Source organism: Nipponia nippon, unplaced genomic scaffold (assembly GCF_047370975.1).
Source record: "Nipponia nippon isolate SJK-2023a ecotype South Korea unplaced genomic scaffold, ASM4737097v1 scaffold_6, whole genome shotgun sequence".
Classification (NCBI taxonomy): Eukaryota; Metazoa; Chordata; class Aves; order Pelecaniformes; family Threskiornithidae; genus Nipponia; species Nipponia nippon.
This window is the reverse complement of record NW_028262380.1, coordinates 36921079-36938536: the sequence shown is the minus strand read 5'-3', so window position 1 is coordinate 36938536 and position 17458 is coordinate 36921079. Positions and strand designations below refer to the sequence as shown.

At 38.8% G+C, this 17458-nt stretch overlaps 1 protein-coding gene across 1 annotated transcript in view; it reads left to right on the top strand.

Moving 5' to 3' along the window:
• WWC2 (WW and C2 domain containing 2) overlaps positions 1-17458 on the top strand; it is a 104613-nt gene that overhangs the window by 67486 nt on the left and 19669 nt on the right. The window contains exons 10-15 of the mRNA XM_087736411.1: positions 4606-4695; positions 6524-7137; positions 10681-10804; positions 13321-13401; positions 13485-13571; positions 16694-16886. Coding sequence (XP_087592537.1) covers positions 4606-4695; positions 6524-7137; positions 10681-10804; positions 13321-13401; positions 13485-13571; positions 16694-16886 — 1189 coding nt within the window. The remainder of the gene's footprint in view (positions 1-4605; positions 4696-6523; positions 7138-10680; positions 10805-13320; positions 13402-13484; positions 13572-16693; positions 16887-17458) is intronic.

Here is a 17458-nt window from a genome sequence, read left to right as displayed (position 1 = left end):
CTGTGACAGATGTTAAATAACTGAGGAATGTCAACATACCAGCAGGAGGGCAATACATCATTCACTCATTTCTGTTAATAGCTGTAAACTATTTGAACTCAAGTTACAAAGATTATCTTGATTGTTGCAACATCTGAAGCCTTTCATTGTGAGTTTTATTCCATACAAAAATGCAACCAAAGGGGGGGGGCGGGGGGGGGGGAGTTCAGAGTAGAAGTATAATTGTTGCAAAAGTTTCCTAACTTGCTGCTACCTAACTGGTAACTGAAGCAACTCCCACAATAGATTGTTTTAGCCACATTCAGAGTTCGAGAAAAACAAAGGTGACTGTCATAAATGGACTTTTCATCAGCTGTAAGTGGAAATAAATTTATGGGCACCTCTAGCACACATAAAATGCAAGAAAAACAAAATGTCATTGTGTGTATAAGCGTAGTATGCCTTATTGAAGTAATACATTGTAAGCCTTTCCTACTTCCCTCTGCCAGGAAACACCTGCTGTTGCTTCAGTTTCACTGAATGGCGAAGTTCCTGTTAGCGGCATTAGAAGTTGGGTCCTAAATTGTAGCTGAGTAGTGAGGAAATTTTTTGTTTACAAAGGGCGTATGTGTGTATTAGGCATGATATTTGAACATATTTGTACACTTTATAATGGTTTAAACTGCATTATATTGATAATCCAAATGTGGTTTAGAAGATGGGTTATGTCCTACTGGACCTATATTTTACAGGAGAAATTACCTGTCTCTGTTAGTAGTATCTAAATTACTACGGATCTGTTGCTTTCTGACTTCCATTAATAAGTGGAGAATAAGGGGTCAATAATAAAATCACATTCACAAATAATTTGAATCTAAGGTTCTGATAATATGCTGTTGTAAGTAACAGCTAAATCCTGACTCAGGCTGTAAATTGGTAGCTGGTTTCTTAGTCTTGTGTTTTGGATTTGCATGTTTAGTGCCAAGAGAAATCTGCACCTGACCATTTTCCCGTACGTGTCAGATGCCAAACTTGGAGTACCAAGGGCAAGTCAGATTTTCTCCCACTGTCAAGAAAAATTGAAATGGCAGGTTTTTCCATGTATAGTGACACAACTAGTTGTTGCAGCTTGAAATTTTTTCCTTCTCTTTTTTTCAATTTTTTTTTTTAAATTTTGATTTTCATTCCTGAAAATGTGGAATTTTTTCCTGAGGTTACTGTAAGATTTCATGTCATACACTGCTGGTTGAGGTAGTATTCATGGTGGCTTCTGGTTTGCTTTTTTGCCATTCCATTGAATCTCCAGTGAATTTCTACCTGCAACTCTGTATGATATTAAAGCTGTCTCCCTTGGTGACTTCAGAGCACATCAATTCTTTCACATTAAGCTATTTTGAGGACTATTTCTGTTGTGTCTGCTATAAACATAAAGGAAATCTTCATTTTGTGGAAGGATTCAGATGGTGAAACTTCTCCTGAAATGTTAATTTGAGAAAAGGATACAGTTAATTGTATCTCATCAACCATCAGCATTTTAATTCTTGGAGATGAGGAAGATTCTCCTCTCCATTATCAGTGGAGGAGCCACACCATCTTCAAAGCGCTGCACTGTTGTTGCATTACTAATTTCTCTCATGAATTTCATGAATGGCTTAGGTTTCCAGTGTTTTCACAGCTACTGATAATAAAGCAACAGTGTAAGAAGCTACGGATTGTGTCAGAGCGTGGTGTGAGGAGGGTTTGTTTTTGCGTGGCTTTAGTTTTTTCTAAAGGGGGAAGAAACAGAAGACTTGCTCTGACTTAAATCAAAAGCATTATAGCATAGCCCTGGGTTATTTTGGAGTAGGATGCTGAAATTGCTACTAGTAGATGTACTCAGAATCAATTTACGAAAGGAGGGTATAAATCATAACATATCAGCTTCAAAAAAGCAGAGACAGGCCATACTCTGACTGCTTTAAGAAGCCTTCCAGCAATTATATAGAAATATCTGGGTTGTGGAACTGCTGAGAACTATTTGCTGCTTTCTTGCCTCTGCATTCATGTCAGGGAGATTCTATTACCACTTTAGTACTTGGCAAAATCTTCTGAACAATCACAGGCATGCATGGTTTAACTACTTGAGTGTGCTCTTGCCTGCAAAACTGGCCTCTGATCTTGTGTCTGGCATAAACACGTCCACGTAAGTTCGCATTGAAAGGGGAGGTATGTGCACTTTAACTTTTTAATGTATTTTTTAAGATTCTGTGGCACTCTCAGCAATGTTACAATTTATGATCAAAACTGGAGAAAGATGTCTCGCTAACACTCAAGTCTCTCCTGCAATGAGTATCAGGTTAATTTAGATAGGAGGGAAGCAAACAGGAGAGATTGAGAGAGGCCCATGTCAGAATAGGGAACACAATGGTTGTTTAGGTATTTACATGGATATTAACGTTCCTGCTTATGCCATAAGGAAGGAAGGTTCCCTGGTTGAAAGTTGGTTGCTATTAGTTTTTTGTTTGTTTTTTTTTTAATTTAGCCTGATGTGGAATGGAAGAAAATTCCTTGAGTCTCAATAGTAAAATTATTTTCTGTGTGTCTTAGAACTTCCAGGAGTGATTTCATCATCTAACTTATGTTTGTGGCTTGTGACTAACATCTTTCTGAAATTTACCCACGGATATTAATACTAATCCTTTAGTTACTAGTAGGTTGAATTACATTTAGGAAAGATTTTTTTTTTTTTTCCTCTGGGACTAGTTTATATGGGATAAATTACATTATATCAACCTTCTTAAGATAATAAAGGAAAACAAACTTGTGCTTGTGCCTCAGAGGAAAAAACCCAAATAAACCTTTCTAGTTTAACAGTATAAATTCAGTAGGACAACTACAGGCATCTGTTTTAAGGACTCCAGTCAGAGAAGTTCCAAAGCTCTTAATTTTCTTTCTTGCCTTTTGCCATTAGTAGTTGAACACACACAGCAATTTTTGTGCCTCTTCCTTGAAGATAAAGTAATAGTTCACTGTTGAAAAGCCGCAAAAGAATTAGTGAAGAGCACTCTTGCTTGGGAAAAGCAGGAGAGATTAGGCTTTAAAGAAGGCAGAAGGCATTGATAAATAGTAAAATGGTAGGAACGAGTGTCTGATACCACAGATGAACATAATTCTTGGTTTGGAAACCCGTGTGCATGTCTGAGCAAAGAATGAAATACGTGTATGCTTTTAACAGTCTTAGCAGGTATTGGCAGATGAACGCATTATTGCGGTGTAAGGGCACACGCAGCGTAGGCAGTGGAGTGGAAGTTCACACCCTGGCTGACCTCGGGGTAACTTATTCACCTTTGCATAACCCAGATTTCCTCGCTGAATAAGCATGGGTGTAAGCAAGTGCTTTTCACGGTTTGCTGAATTGAGGACTTAATGTCTTTTTACTGGTATCTGACACTCAAAGAGAGTGAATTCTGGGAACTCTTGAGTATTTCATTCAGTTTGCATAAGAAAGCGATGGTTGATTTTGGGGTTTTGTTCTTTGAAGTGTTCTCTGCATTTGAATTTTAATTTATACACCCTTGAGATGCCAGAAAGGCCAAAGGAAAGGTTTCTGAGAATGAATGTCAATTTTTTAATTTTTTTTTTTAAGGAGAGGAGGTAATTTCTTGTCTCTCAGATTTGTTGCTTGAGAACTTGTGACATGTGTCAGTTGACTGAGCAAGGGCTAGAGGAGAATATACTAATCCACAACTACAGGAGGGTTTTAGCTGAATCCACTGAGGGAAAGCGATTTATTTGGTGTTGTAAATGGAGTGATAAAAGGGAATTATAAAAGGAAAAATCACTGAAAAGGTTAGTGAATCCTTTCTGCTAGCAGCCAGCTAAAAGGAATGGGAGAGTTCTACCATTTGTGGTTTTAGAGCAAGGCTATATAACAGTGCAGGAGGCAATAAATCCTGCTTTTCATAAAGGTGAACCTTGATAATGAGCATTACAATACTGTGTGGCTCTGAGGTGATGACAAAGCTGTTGGGGGATGTAGAAATCTTTACCAAGGACTCCTAAATATGGTCCATCATCTCAGAACCTTGTGCTTGAATGCTGCTTTGATGTACTGTGCTTTGTCTCTATATGAAGACTCTGAAAGCAAAGGGAGTGATTTAGTTTTAAACTTCCTGCAATGCTACCCCAAGTTCTTGTGTTATCAGAACTAATACTGATATTGGTGTTCTCTTGTTTTTTTTTCTGAAACTATATTAAGTGAGGAGCCAGTCTACAGCATGGCTTTTTAAAATTGTATTAGTGCAGATCTTATTTTCCTGAAGTTGCAGCTATTTTCCCAGTGCTCATCCGTTACTCTTTTTTTGGGTGCGCATTCCCCTTGGTATAGTGTGAATGTACCAACACTCTGCTTGCTTGTACGTTCAGCAGATTTGTCACAGTGCTTAGTATTCTGCAGGTAAAGTTACTCTGCTGAAGTGGTTAGGGTTTTACGATAGGACTGAGAGCTAACACAGTCTCTTGGATTTTAGTAGTTGGCAACCAGATGAAAATATGAGGGATCTTTACTTTGTTTCTGTCTTATCTATATTTTAATCTCTGGACTATGTTGTAATGCTTTCCTATACTTATATGTGCCTCTCTTTCCAGATTGAAATTGGAGGAGAGAAGAAAAGAGTTGGTACAGAAACTTGAAGAAACTACGAAGTTGACTACTTACTTGCATTCACAACTTAGGAGGTGAGGTTGTGCTGCGTAATGTAAAGCCTCTTTTCAGCAACAGTCTAGTGGACCTGGATGTCTAAACTTCATTCTTAGGTTTTGCTCTTAGCTGGAAGCTGAACAAAATTTGTTTAATATTTAAGGAAGAAAATGCAAGTCTAATAGCTTCAAGCATTTTGCCACCACATGAACCTGGTGTACCTTTATAATTTCAATAAGCACTCGAGACTGGATTGAATGGATTTTTTGTGCAGTTTCTATAATTAAGCAGGGAGACATTATTTCGCTTCTGTGTAAATAAATAAATAAATCAGGAATTCCCTAATTGGTCATATCTCCAAAATGCTGTCATTGAGGAGACCAAATGGTTTCTGAGAGTTCTGTCTGAACTAAGTTATTAGAACTGTAGCCTTTATTGTGTGTAATAAGTGGAGAGGCTCCATGAGTGCATATATGCATGTAAATACTTACGTGAATAGTTGATTCTGGCTTTATTCTTCAACACTGACTTACACTTTCTGTAGACAGAGAAGTACCCTTAGCAGGATATTTTTTCCTGACAGTCATTGAGTCAAAATCTGACTCTGGGTTTATGAAATCCATAGTGATAACAAAAAAAATAATCACTTACAGCAGCTGTGAACTCAAACTCATTGCTCTGATGGGAATTCTGATATTTAATGATACCTGTAACTGGTCCTAGGGAAGAGTTTCTCTCACTTCTGGACTGTACCTTGGGCTACCAAACCATGTGTCCATTATATTTATTTAGAAAATCCTGAATTTGTTCAAACTCCTTGCATATCACAGTGGGACACACCAATCAGACACTGCATTAGTGTTTACAGATTCTCTTTGAAATCAAAATGGGGCTTGAAGAGGAAAAATGTTTTAAGCATTCTGTAAAGGTCCTCTCACAATAAGCCATGCCATCCTACTCCTGGGATCTAGGCTGGCTTAGCCATTTCAAACCTCTGAGCCAGATCTCATAAATTGCATCTTGATTGGTGATTAGTTAGGGAAAGTGTCTTTAAACAATTTTTTATTTTGCGCTCTTGTTTCTTTGGACTTGTCTTTTTATCCTGTTAAAGGCAGTTTTCTAGTCCAGTGGCAAAATTTTTGAAGTTGATAGCTTTGTTATTGTTCAGTAAACATCTCTTAAGTGTTTAGAAGGGGCTGGCTTGAACCATTTTTCATGACATTTTCTCCCAGCAGAGTCCTCCTGAGCCAAGACAGTGACACTCAGTTTCTGTGGCCTGGCAGGGCTCCTTATCTCCTATTATTAACAGGAAAAGATCACATGTTACGGCTTTTGCCATGCTTATGTAGTTGGATTTACTGTGCACGTGGAGTGTGTATTGTCTTACAGATGTGCAGCAGTTCTGCTGTAAGTCGTCTGCTTCTGGCTGCCGTCTTTCCCAGGTGCTTGGGCAGAGGGCAGGCTGCATAAGTTGCTTTAGAGGTGGCAGCACTCCCTCCTGGGGATCCCTTTCCTGTCACGTTGACCCCAGCAGCACCCATGTCAGACTGGAGCGGGTCTTTGAGGCTGTATAGCAGCTGAAAAGGCTGCTGTCACTGCAGGACCAGTTTGTCAAATCTGCAGCCTTCTCCAGAAGAAAAGGGGCTTTGGCAACAGGCCGTAAGCTGGATAAATTGCCCTGATGGTGTGCAGGTTGGGTACACAGACATAAGCCCAGTATGGGTGCTTAAAAAACATAATCCCCCAAGCAGCATTCAGTTGTAAATCATTACAGTGTAGCCCCCAGTGAATCTTATCTCTCCTTGTACTGTTTTGTGCTGTTTTAGTTTAGTAACGTCGGTGTGTGTGTTTGTGCTTTCTTTGCAGCCTCTCAGCCAGTACGTTATCTGTGTCTTCAGGGAGCAGCCTGGGATCTCTGGCATCTAGCCGGGGTTCTCTGAACACATCAAGCAGAGGGTCGCTAAACTCGCTCAGCTCCACAGATCTCTACTATAACCAAGGCGATCAAATAACAGATTTGGACTATCAGTATAAACTTGACTTCATATTGCAAGAAAAAAGTGGTTACATTCCTTCAGGGCCTATCACTACTATTCATGAAAATGAAGTGGTCAGTTCCCATGGGAGACTGGGTTACAGTGACTCTCCTTCAGCTGCAGACCATCCCAAATTGACTGAACCGCCCAAATCTGTGACATCACTGTCTTCCAGATCCTCACTGTCCTCCTTGTCACCCCCAGGCTCCCCTTTGGTTTTAGAAGCTGCGTTTTCAGCGTCAGCTCAAAATTCCCCTCTGCATCACCTCACTACGGACTTTGAAGACTGTGACCTTTCAGGTGATTTTGCAGGCATTAGTCTCTGTGAGAACCAAATATTATTGGACTCTGAAGCCAGAGCAGGATCTCAGATTCCTACAGATGATAAAGATCTTAATGAAGGCGTTAGGCAGCCTCTGCCTTCTCTACATGAAGGAAGTTCAGGTAATTAGAAAATCTAATGTCAAATGTAAATGTTACATGAAAATCTTGACCTAATAGCTGGCTATGGGGAGGTACCTCATGTAACTGAAGAGTATCTTGATCAGCATACGTTTGCCATGCTGGGCAGTCAGTAATTCTGAGGGACGTTACGTAAATTCTAGTTTTGGGTGTGGAGAGCTCTGATCACCCCGATTCCATCTACATTTTTCAATAGCTATCTCCGAAGGAAAGTTTATGTGTTGCAGACTCTGTTGTGAAAAAATAACAGGAAAACCTGAAGCTGGATCTTGAAGACATGGAGGATGCATGGTGTCCCTAGGTACTGTCAGGATGTACGGGGACAAAGCAAAAATACCCTCTGCTGGTTTTTGGTAACTTGAAATCACGTACTTTGTTTCTCACTGAAGAGTAAGTTACAAACGAACATCCTCAGTAAAAGAGATTTCTGGACTTAAGAGTTAGAATTTTTATATGTGTATCTAGTTATTTGAACCTGCTGCCACTGAAAGATCTGGGGTTCATTTTATTAATGGGAGTTGAGAAAGACAAGTGACCACGTGCCATGTAAGTTACAGTGAGACTCTCCCCATTTTTAACACGGATTTCATAGCTCTTAGCTTTTTATCCATCTGAGTTAGGACTGAGCTAAGTCTAGGCTCCCCTGCAAGTCTGTGGGTAACTTCCAAAAGGATGAGTCATCTCAACCTAAAACATACTTCCCTTTAAGGAAGATGGGATGAATGACCCTGTGGGTTATCGAGGTATCCTTGGTAACTAGTTAACTTTGAGATGGCTGAATTAGGTGTAATGAATTCCACTTCTAGTCTGCAGTAAAAGCCGTGCAACATACTTAGTTGTCTTATATCGTCAAAGCCTTTGCCAGAGTCAGAACTTCAAAAATCCCAGCTGTCAAGAACTGATGGCTTGTCCTCAGTCTTAGAGCATTGACTTTGCTGCCTTTTGTTGGGGTTGACAGTATGTTGTGCTTTCTCTGCACATTTATTGACTTTTTCTAGTGTCATTCTGTGTCATCGTCTTTCAGTATCTTGCAAACCATTCGTGTGTTTATGTTACACAGTGGCTCTGTTTTCCCAGGGAAGAACGGAGGGAGCCAGATTTCCACTAGTGCTGAGCACTGGCAGCCCTGTTTGAAACCTGATCAGCACCTAGCATTTCCAGCTCCGCATTTCTGGGCCTGAGTTGATAGTGAAGCGGCTAACTAAGGAGTTTGGGTGTCTTGGAATAAATACAACCTAGCTCTGGGGAGTGCGTTGTCCTGGCTTGTTGCCAAGCTTGAACCCTTGTGCTTGGAGTTTGCCAGTTTTTAATAAAAGTACCTGGGCATATAGATGCAGACATATATTTTAATGAGAAATTTGCTTATGTATATATATGTGTGTGTGTATATATATATGTATATATATATAAAGGAATTGTTGTAACAGCTGTTGGTTAATTAGCTTAGCTCAGTGCAGTACTGTAGTAATGTCAGTATTGAACAGAGCACTGTGGCACCAGAAGAGAAATGTAGGGTGTGCGTAGTACCAGCTGGGAGGAGCCCTCCATTCAACTGGGCAGAAAGAAAAAAAGAAATGGACCGATGTCTGAATGGTAAACCTGCGAAATGCAAAGTGGAAAAACATGGAAAGGGATTTGGGAGGGGGTCATTTTGTCCTTTGTCTTTTCAGTATGGCAGAACACAGTAGTTATTTTGCTTTAGAGCCATATTATAAAAGATGGAATAAATAATTAATTTTCTTGCCCATATTTTAGCAGCATACCCTTTCCAAATTAACAACAACTTTCAGTCTGTCTGTCTTTGCAATCTGGCTGCAACTCATCTAGCCTGAGAACTGAATTTAAGATGCTTTGGAATTTGGGAACACATAGGGCTGTGAGGAATCAGAAATTTTTTTTTTTTTAATTAATTTCTTTAGACCGTTATTTGCAAAGGTATCATGTGGTTGTCTAATATTTTTGAGCTTTTTTTGAGGACCTGTTATTCTGGATAGTGTCAGGGTGTCTTTTAAGTCTATAAGCAGTTATGGTTTTAAAATATAAATTCACCCCGTGATTCTTCGTACTGATAATTCCTCATGTAGCGTCATATATATGATACAAATTATCTTTAAGTCTGTATTAAGACTGCCAAAACAAGCATTCAGATTTTGAAAAGCCAGATATTAATTATGCTTCAATACTGCTAGTTCCCACCGTCAAATGGGCTTCATAGTGAGGCCTCAGTACAGTAGAAGTGAGGCACAGACCCAGGGTTGGTTCAGTGTTTCTACTCCCGTTTCATTCTTGGAATGAATGGGAAGGGTTTTCAACAAACTCAGCTGGGGGCATGAAACTTTCATGGAAATCTTCAGCCTGCACACTTAAGTTTTACAAGACTACAAATCTGAATACTGCTGAATCTTTACTTGGGGGTAGACAAACACATCTGAAGACAGCATAGGTAGTATTTTCATGTAATAATCTGCCCTGGCTCTTTAGATGCAGTGCTCACCTGCTTCTCTGACTTTTCTGTACATGTGAACCATACAGATATTTGCTCCTCTGCACATGTCTCTGCTGTCAGAAACCAAGTTGGAATATCATGTAGTTCTTCCACAGTCAGTCTCTGTCATTGTCAAAGTCAATTCAGGCTGCTGTGGTAATTCCTAAGGGTAATCAATAAATCATGTCATCACCTTCACCCCTCACGTGGTGGGGGGGAAGGGAAAGAGCACTTCATCATCAAGGAAAAAGCATTCCTGCTGCCATAAAAAAAAAAGCAGAAATGCAGCAATCAATCATCTAATCTGAAGCCTTAAGTTTTAAATATCTTAACAAGATGTAAAGTCATGATGCAGGTGGGGATGATAATGCATACCAATATCCTCACCCCTTGGCAGATAAAAGTACTGCATAGGCCCTCAACTTACTGTGCTGCAGAACGTGGCTTTCGGTGAATGCTGCTTCTTCGCTGCACGACACTAGCGTATGAATGCGAGTTGAAGATTAAAGCTAAGTAGCAGTTGATAGTACAGAGACTGTAGCATAAAAAGTTTTTGATGATAGTAAACCAGAGGGGATTTTTCATTTCTAGCAGTTATATCACCGGGGAGAGGGTGTCTGTCTGACTTCTGAATGTTTAATAAGCAGTCAGCAATCGCTTTGCATGTAGCTGAAGCGTTATTACAGTGCAGAATGTGAACGTGGCAAATACAGGTTTAAAGATCAGGATTCAGGATAATGAGGGTTAATAATGAAGGATAATAACTAGCTCGACTGATACGGGTGATGACAGGAGCCTGTGTCTTTGGGAAGGAATAACAGTTGTACATTTCCAAGTTCATCAGCTTGGATATATCCCTAGCCAGAACATGTGATAACAGCAGTACAGTCTCAGCATGTGTAATGATGTGGAACAAAACTACTCTGTGATACTCAGTTAAGGGTCACTGCTTTCAACTTGACAGCTTTCTAAGCTATGCGCTTCTCTCTTTCTGACTATTAATCTCTTGGACTAATTTTCATTCTTCTTTCTTTTTGTAGGCGTTGACTTACCAAGAAGAACAGCTAATCACCTGCTTGAAGAGAAAACAGCTTGTGTATCTGCTGCTGTGTCCGATGAGTCTGTAGCTGGCGATAGTGGTGTATATGAAGCTTCTGTGAAACAGTAGGTTTGAGAAATAATGCAAATCTTCCACCAAAAATTTAAATACATCTATAAGCAGTTATGTAATACCAGCATAAGTAGTTTATTTGTCTTGCCTTTTCTATAAATATTTTGTACTTTCATGTTGAAAGGAAGACATGTTCGCCAAACAACAAAGTTTCGTTGCTTTTTTTAAGCTAATAAGTTTGCATTAGTCGGCTTGTATAACTTGGTTGAGTAGCATTACTATGCTACCTTCTAATCCTGTTTTTTCTTTCCTGCGAGAAGTGTTCCTAGGAGAAAAGCTGGATTTAAACTATACAGGTTCTGCCGTGTGGCCATATCGACTCTATTCAGAGTGACTCTTGTCACTTCTTGTTTTGTTTAGATACAATCTTAAGATTGCATACCATTTTGCTTGAATATTTTCTTTTTTAAAAAAGAGGATATAGGAAAGATAAGAACATTTTCAGTTGTAATGTCGGTGTAAAAATAATCCAGGTTAGGGTTTAATGTTCATGCTTCACTGTGGTGAACAGGATATAAGAAACGTATTTGCTGTCGTTGCTTTTTGACAAGACACAACTTCTACAGGATTCTTCATACTAGTTTATATAGTATTGTCTGTTTTCTGGCAGTGAGAACAATGAACTTTAGACTCCATAGCAGAAGACTACTGCAAACTCTGAGACCAAAATCTTTATTTTTCACCTCAGTTTTGGCAAGTTGTTGTTTTTGTCCTTTTGAATATTCAGAGAGAGATGTTTTAGCAGGATGGTTACAAAGGCGTAGATGCATGTCTTCCGTTGCCAGGCTAAATGCTTTTCTATCAGGACAGGTAAAGGTGTGTTATGGTATCATAAATGGGTTTTATTGGCCTCTGATAAAAGGACTTTTACTTGTCAAGTCTTTCACAAATCAAAAGGTAATAAAAATAGGGGAGACCAAATTAAAAAAGCTCAAATACAAAAGGGATTTCTCCTGAAGTGTTACAATGCCCATTCAGTCTCACCTTAGGTCATGGACTCATATTTCACCCGGAACTCTGAATCCTAGTATCGGTTTGCTCCATGTCTTCAGTTAGACCTAATGCAACTTCTTAGGCTGAAATAAACTCCCATCTATTAAAAACTCAGCCTTTGCTTGACTGAGTGGCTGTGACTCTGTATTTTGGTTCAATAATCATTGTTGTCTCTCCATTGTGTTTCAATTCTGAGCCACTGTGATCAAAATTTACTGTCTGCTCCAGTTGTAAGTCCAGTGGATAGAAATGAACAGGCATTGGACCAAAAGCTGTGGATGTTCTGCGGAGCAAGGCTTTAGCTGTCCTCTCCAATGACTGCGAGTGGTGGGATAGGTGGAAAACAGAACAAATTCCTGTCGTCTTCCTGTCGTTACTCAGGAAAAGAGGGAAGAAAACAGTTGCATCCCCTAAGCCTGTGTACAAAGGGAAACGATTGCCATTTGTGCAAGCTAAGGTTTACAGACACTAGTTATTCCGCGATAGCTCCAGGTGTGGATACTCTTAATTATCACTGAGTAGGAAGTATTGAAGAGGTAATGAGTGCCTCTGTACGAGTTGCTTATGTTCAGTAGAAGTGTCTTTATGAGCACTGTGTATGGAATGAGTTACAATTTGTCAGTGTGCTCCTGAAGTTGCACTACAGTGATTTCTGCTGTATAGCCCAGTCCTTCGTATGGAGTAATTTAAGGCAGGGGAGGAAATAAATACACTCTATCAAATTAGCCATCAGCCAGGAAATGAATAGTAAAAAGGAAACCTCTAAATGCAGAGTCTTAAAATAATGCTGTCATGTCTTGATAAGGTGTGGGATGTCTGTGTCGTTCTCCACATTTCCTATCTTGACATTTTCTATCTTGATCTTGTTTATTGATCCCAACGGTCTAGTTCTAAAAATCAATGAAACACATTAATACCACATCCTCACTCAAACCTCCCAGAAAATGACTGGAAATTATTTTGCCACACAGATTCTCTGTAATTCCCTTCAACGCTAGAGCTGCTCTTCAGCTGCAAGACTTGAGTCCCTTTGGTTCTTTGAATGCTTCTGAAAACAGGCTCAGAGGAAAGATGCTTCTTGTTTGCACAGAAACCTCTTTATTTTACACAGCTCCTGCTTCTCAAATATTCTCCAAAGCAGTATTTCATATCCAGTTTACGTGTGGTCTGATGTTTATCGCAAATTTTCATTTCCAATTTTGTATTCGGGGGGTAAAGAAGTACTAAGTATGTATAGCAAAATGTCATGAGTTTTTTTTCTTGCCTGTCAGTCTGGCCTGCTTCAGTAATCAGCCTAGGGCCTTTCCGACTCGTTACTGGAGTTGTCAAACTGTTCAGGCAGCAACTGTCCCTAAAACAGGCATTGCTGTTTTCTAGGGTCTGAAATTCTCATTTGGAGTGCATGCTATAATTAAATCAGCCTGAACATATATATGTTCTGTGTACGCATACCTTAATTATTGCTGAAAGATAACTATAATTTTCCTAAATTGGAGTACTTGCCTGTTTGCCCTAGACCAAATGAAACTGAGGACATTGGATATGGTGAAGATGATGCAACAACTCTAGAGGCTGCCCAGGTACAAATAGGACTCAGGTAAGCGACCAGCAAAGGGTGTATGTCTGTTCACGCATAAACGCGAACAGTAAACTTCCCTCATGTTGTCCTTTCTTTAACAGATACGACCACAGCAGTTCAAGTTTTGTGATAATCATAGTACGGCTCAGAAATCTTCCAGCGTTTTCTGTCCCCCTTGGCTCTAAAGTGTAAGTCAAACAATCACTGAGCAGTAGTGCTGAAACATGAGAGTATAATAATAAATTGTAGAAATTCTCCAAAGGAATGAATTGATTTATTGCTTAACAGCACTAAAATATGTGTAAAGCTTTTCAAATTGTACTAGTACTTAGCTTTTACATATACCAGCAATGCTGCAAGAAAAAGAAGTTACCAGGAAATTTGCACGTTCCACTAAAGTGGAACAAAAAGGATTTTTTTTTAATGATGCTTCATTTAGTGTTTTTAAACATTCTGTAGCTTTGAGAGTGCAGAACAGCTATTCTGTAGTTACTAAAAACATTCTTTTGACACTTTGCCATTCTTTCAGCTCAGAATGTTATCTTTTTACATTTATGTGGCATTTTGATGTAAAATGATGTTAAAGTAGTATGTGTCTTTTAAGTGAGCTTTTAAAGGTAAGGGGTGATTTGATAAATTGCAAGTGGACAAGCACAGGCACATTGAGATACGCCTCCCCTGACAACTGGAGCTTGGAGGTCTGTTAAAAAATAGTTCTTGTGTTGCATTGGACAGGAAAGGTCTAAAAGTGATTGCAGTGGAAATCATACGTAGCCAATGAACAAAAATGCCTGAATAAGAAAATGTTACCCCTGAGATTCTAATCCAAAACTCTCATCGGTGCAAATAAGTACAGCTTGCCTTGGCTCCTTGGGGACACTTGTACTTCAGTGAGCTTTTTTTTTTGACTGGAAAGCTATCTTAAACTGTTGACAAGCTTAGTAAGATTAGAGTAGAACCTAATCAGTCCTTGGAAAGTCTGGTTTTGTTGCTGATTCCCTTCCTTCTGTCCCCCATCACCTTGAATTTGATTGGCAGATCAATAGGAAGCCGCTGAATATGGGAAGGATGTACAGAGATACAGGCCTGCGTGCTTGTTGGATTTTTCTGTTTGTTTGTTTTTAATAACATGGTTACTATCATCCTTTCTTCTCTGACCTCCATCTTTCATCTGCTGACCTTCCAAGTCCACTAGCATTTAGCACAAGAATATAGAAAAAATATAGAATAATAAATGACACAGCTGAGAGGAAAAGTAGATAATGTCGAATATAAAAAGAATGTCAACAAAATGTTCAGTAAGAGGTCATAGCTGGCATCTTTTTAGGAATTAAAGTATGAAGTCGTAATTAGTAGTCAAGTGTCTTCAGTGCAGAAGTCCAGACCTGCTGCTGCTAAAAAGATTTAATAAAACTAAAGCTACCCAAATCAAGGAGGAAGAAGGGACAGGGTAAAGGAAGGACCTTGCAAATAGCATTTTTTTCTGTCACTTGCCATTGTATGCGTGTATGTATACTGTACAGATATGGACAATGATAAAAATTGGGTCTGGAAAATGATGCTGTGTTATAACTGTGTTTTCTAGGACATCAAAACGGATAGATTGTACTTTATTGAACCTTTACAAACAGAGGAATAGATTTTACATGATACTGATTACTGATATCTGTTTCCACACTGTTTGTAAAAGCTGTTCACTTTTAGAGTAGGTAGAGCCTAGCTGAATACTTATTATTTGTGTCAGGATCATTTTTTCATCAGTTGAGAAGTCATAGGTTTGTCACAGCAAACAGGCATTGGTTGACTTTGTAACTTTTTTAATTAAAATGAAAGTAAGCACTCTTGTAAAGCAAAGCCAGTGAGCAGTTTATCTTTTACTTCTCTGTTTACCCCTCATTCTGGCCTGATGCCAATAAATTGGTTAACAATTATTAAAAGAAAGGTCCAATGAACCACCTTTTAAACATACTTTTAATATACTTTATCTTCTACCTTTTTTCTAAATGTTTCCTAATTGCTTAATCTATTAAAATGGCTGTTTTCAGTAGGCCATGCAAATTGCTCACCTACATTTGTGCATACAGCAGCAGCACTACTGGAATTACATTACACTACCACGCAATTTGGGATTGGTTTGTCAGAATGCTGGATACCCTCCTGTACATGCCAACCAAACAACTCAGATCTTACTCTTTATCCCAAGAAGCTTGGCATAATTGGGGAATAAAGGCTATTCCCAAATTCAAGTAACAAAATCAAATTTCTCACAGACCTAATTTCTTTTGGTTTAATTAATGTAAAACTAAGTTTTTAATAATAACAACAGTATGGACAAAGTCATTACCAGGAAATACAGCAATAGTACTATAAATTTTGGGAGAACAGGTTTTTTCCAGAATAATTTTCTTCGGCCCACTTTTTCTTCTTGCTTTAGCTAGCTTCATTGCGTTCTATTCTACAGTGAATGTCAATTATATTTAAAGCCAATACCAGAAATAGGCTAATGCATAGACACAGAAAAGATGTAAAACAATTACTATGCTCATTCATGTGTGTGAGGAGCTGTGCAATAGGTAAATAACACGTGCAAATTGCATTAGGGATGTCTTTATCAAGATACTACTAAACTGAGACCTGCAAGTTAGCAAGTATTACCTTTATCCACATACTATCCATTTATATTTGCTCTGTAAAAAGAATGCAGCTGCCTAACAATTTCAAGTTATTCCCTGTGCTTAGCTTTAGGCTTGCAAGATGCGTTCTTCTAAGTGTCAGTTAATATATTATGAATCGATCTTAAGCAGCTACGGGCCTGGCTATTTTCTTCTTCATTTTCCGTAGTTTTCTGGTTTCTTTGGAGGTTTTGTTTTGTTTGTTTCTTTAAAAGACTGAAAGACGTCACTGCTTTTCAGTGCTGCTCACATCATTCTAAAAGTTTAATTTTTACATCCACCCAAATTTTTCTTATTTTTTTAATTAACATTAAGATCATGTTTCCTCCCATCTGTGACATGATCCTCAGCGTTCACAGTACTGAAGCAGAGGATAAATTTGGATAGAGACAGAAATAGCTACCTCTCTTGCTGCTACCTTACCAGGCACAGAAATTCCTTTTTGGGAAATGTTTGTGCAAGGGGCCGGAGGAGTTTCTCACTCCTTTCTTTCACCTCTTTTCCATTCCACCTCTGATTTGTTGCTGTTTCGCTTTTCTTGCTATGCAGCCCTTTAGTTGATGGGGTCAACTTCCATTGTGCGTCACCAGCAAGTGCTAGTTTAAATACAGGTAAAGATTTTGTTTTGTTTCCGGCAGGTATATTAGAGTAGCAGTACTTCCATCCTCAACTGATACCAGCTGTCTGTTCCGCACAAAAGTTCATCCTGCCGTGGAAACCATTTTATTCAACGAGATATTCAGAGCGGTCATTTCCCAAGTAACACTGCTACAGAAGACACTGAGAGTAGATGTTTGTGCTGTCAGTCGAAGTCGTCGGGAAGAATGCTTGGTATGCAGTTTTATTTCTGGCTTTTTTTGGCATGCATTTGTTTATAGTGTCCCCTCTTATTTTGATGGTCAAGGCTGCTAAAATTCCACAGTACTTGGAGACAAACTCTTAAGCATAACTTGGTTGTTGCTATAGTACTTAAAATACTACCTTTCTCTGAAATTCCTGGTACAGAATCTAATCCCGGATGGAAGTTTTAGGAAGTGTTTTGATAATTCTAACACTGCATTACCTTAACCCTTTAATTACAGATTGATATTCCATCTTTGTGGTTTTATACATTAAAAAAACCCCATAAATGTCATTGCAACGTTACTCTAACATTAGATTTTAAAGTAAAAGCCGAATAAGAGCCACAGTATGTCCAAAAAAAAAAAAAAAGGCAAACCCTCATTATCACAACTTGTCACAAAGAGCAAACTAAATTACATTTTTGCATGTTGCTGTAGATTATACGATGTCCACCTTTTTGCTCTTTATGATCTGTAGAAATTATAAAAAGGCATGACATTCATAAACCGGCCTATTGGAAACTGGCACTTTTTAAATTTTATTGTTAATTGTGGTCATCA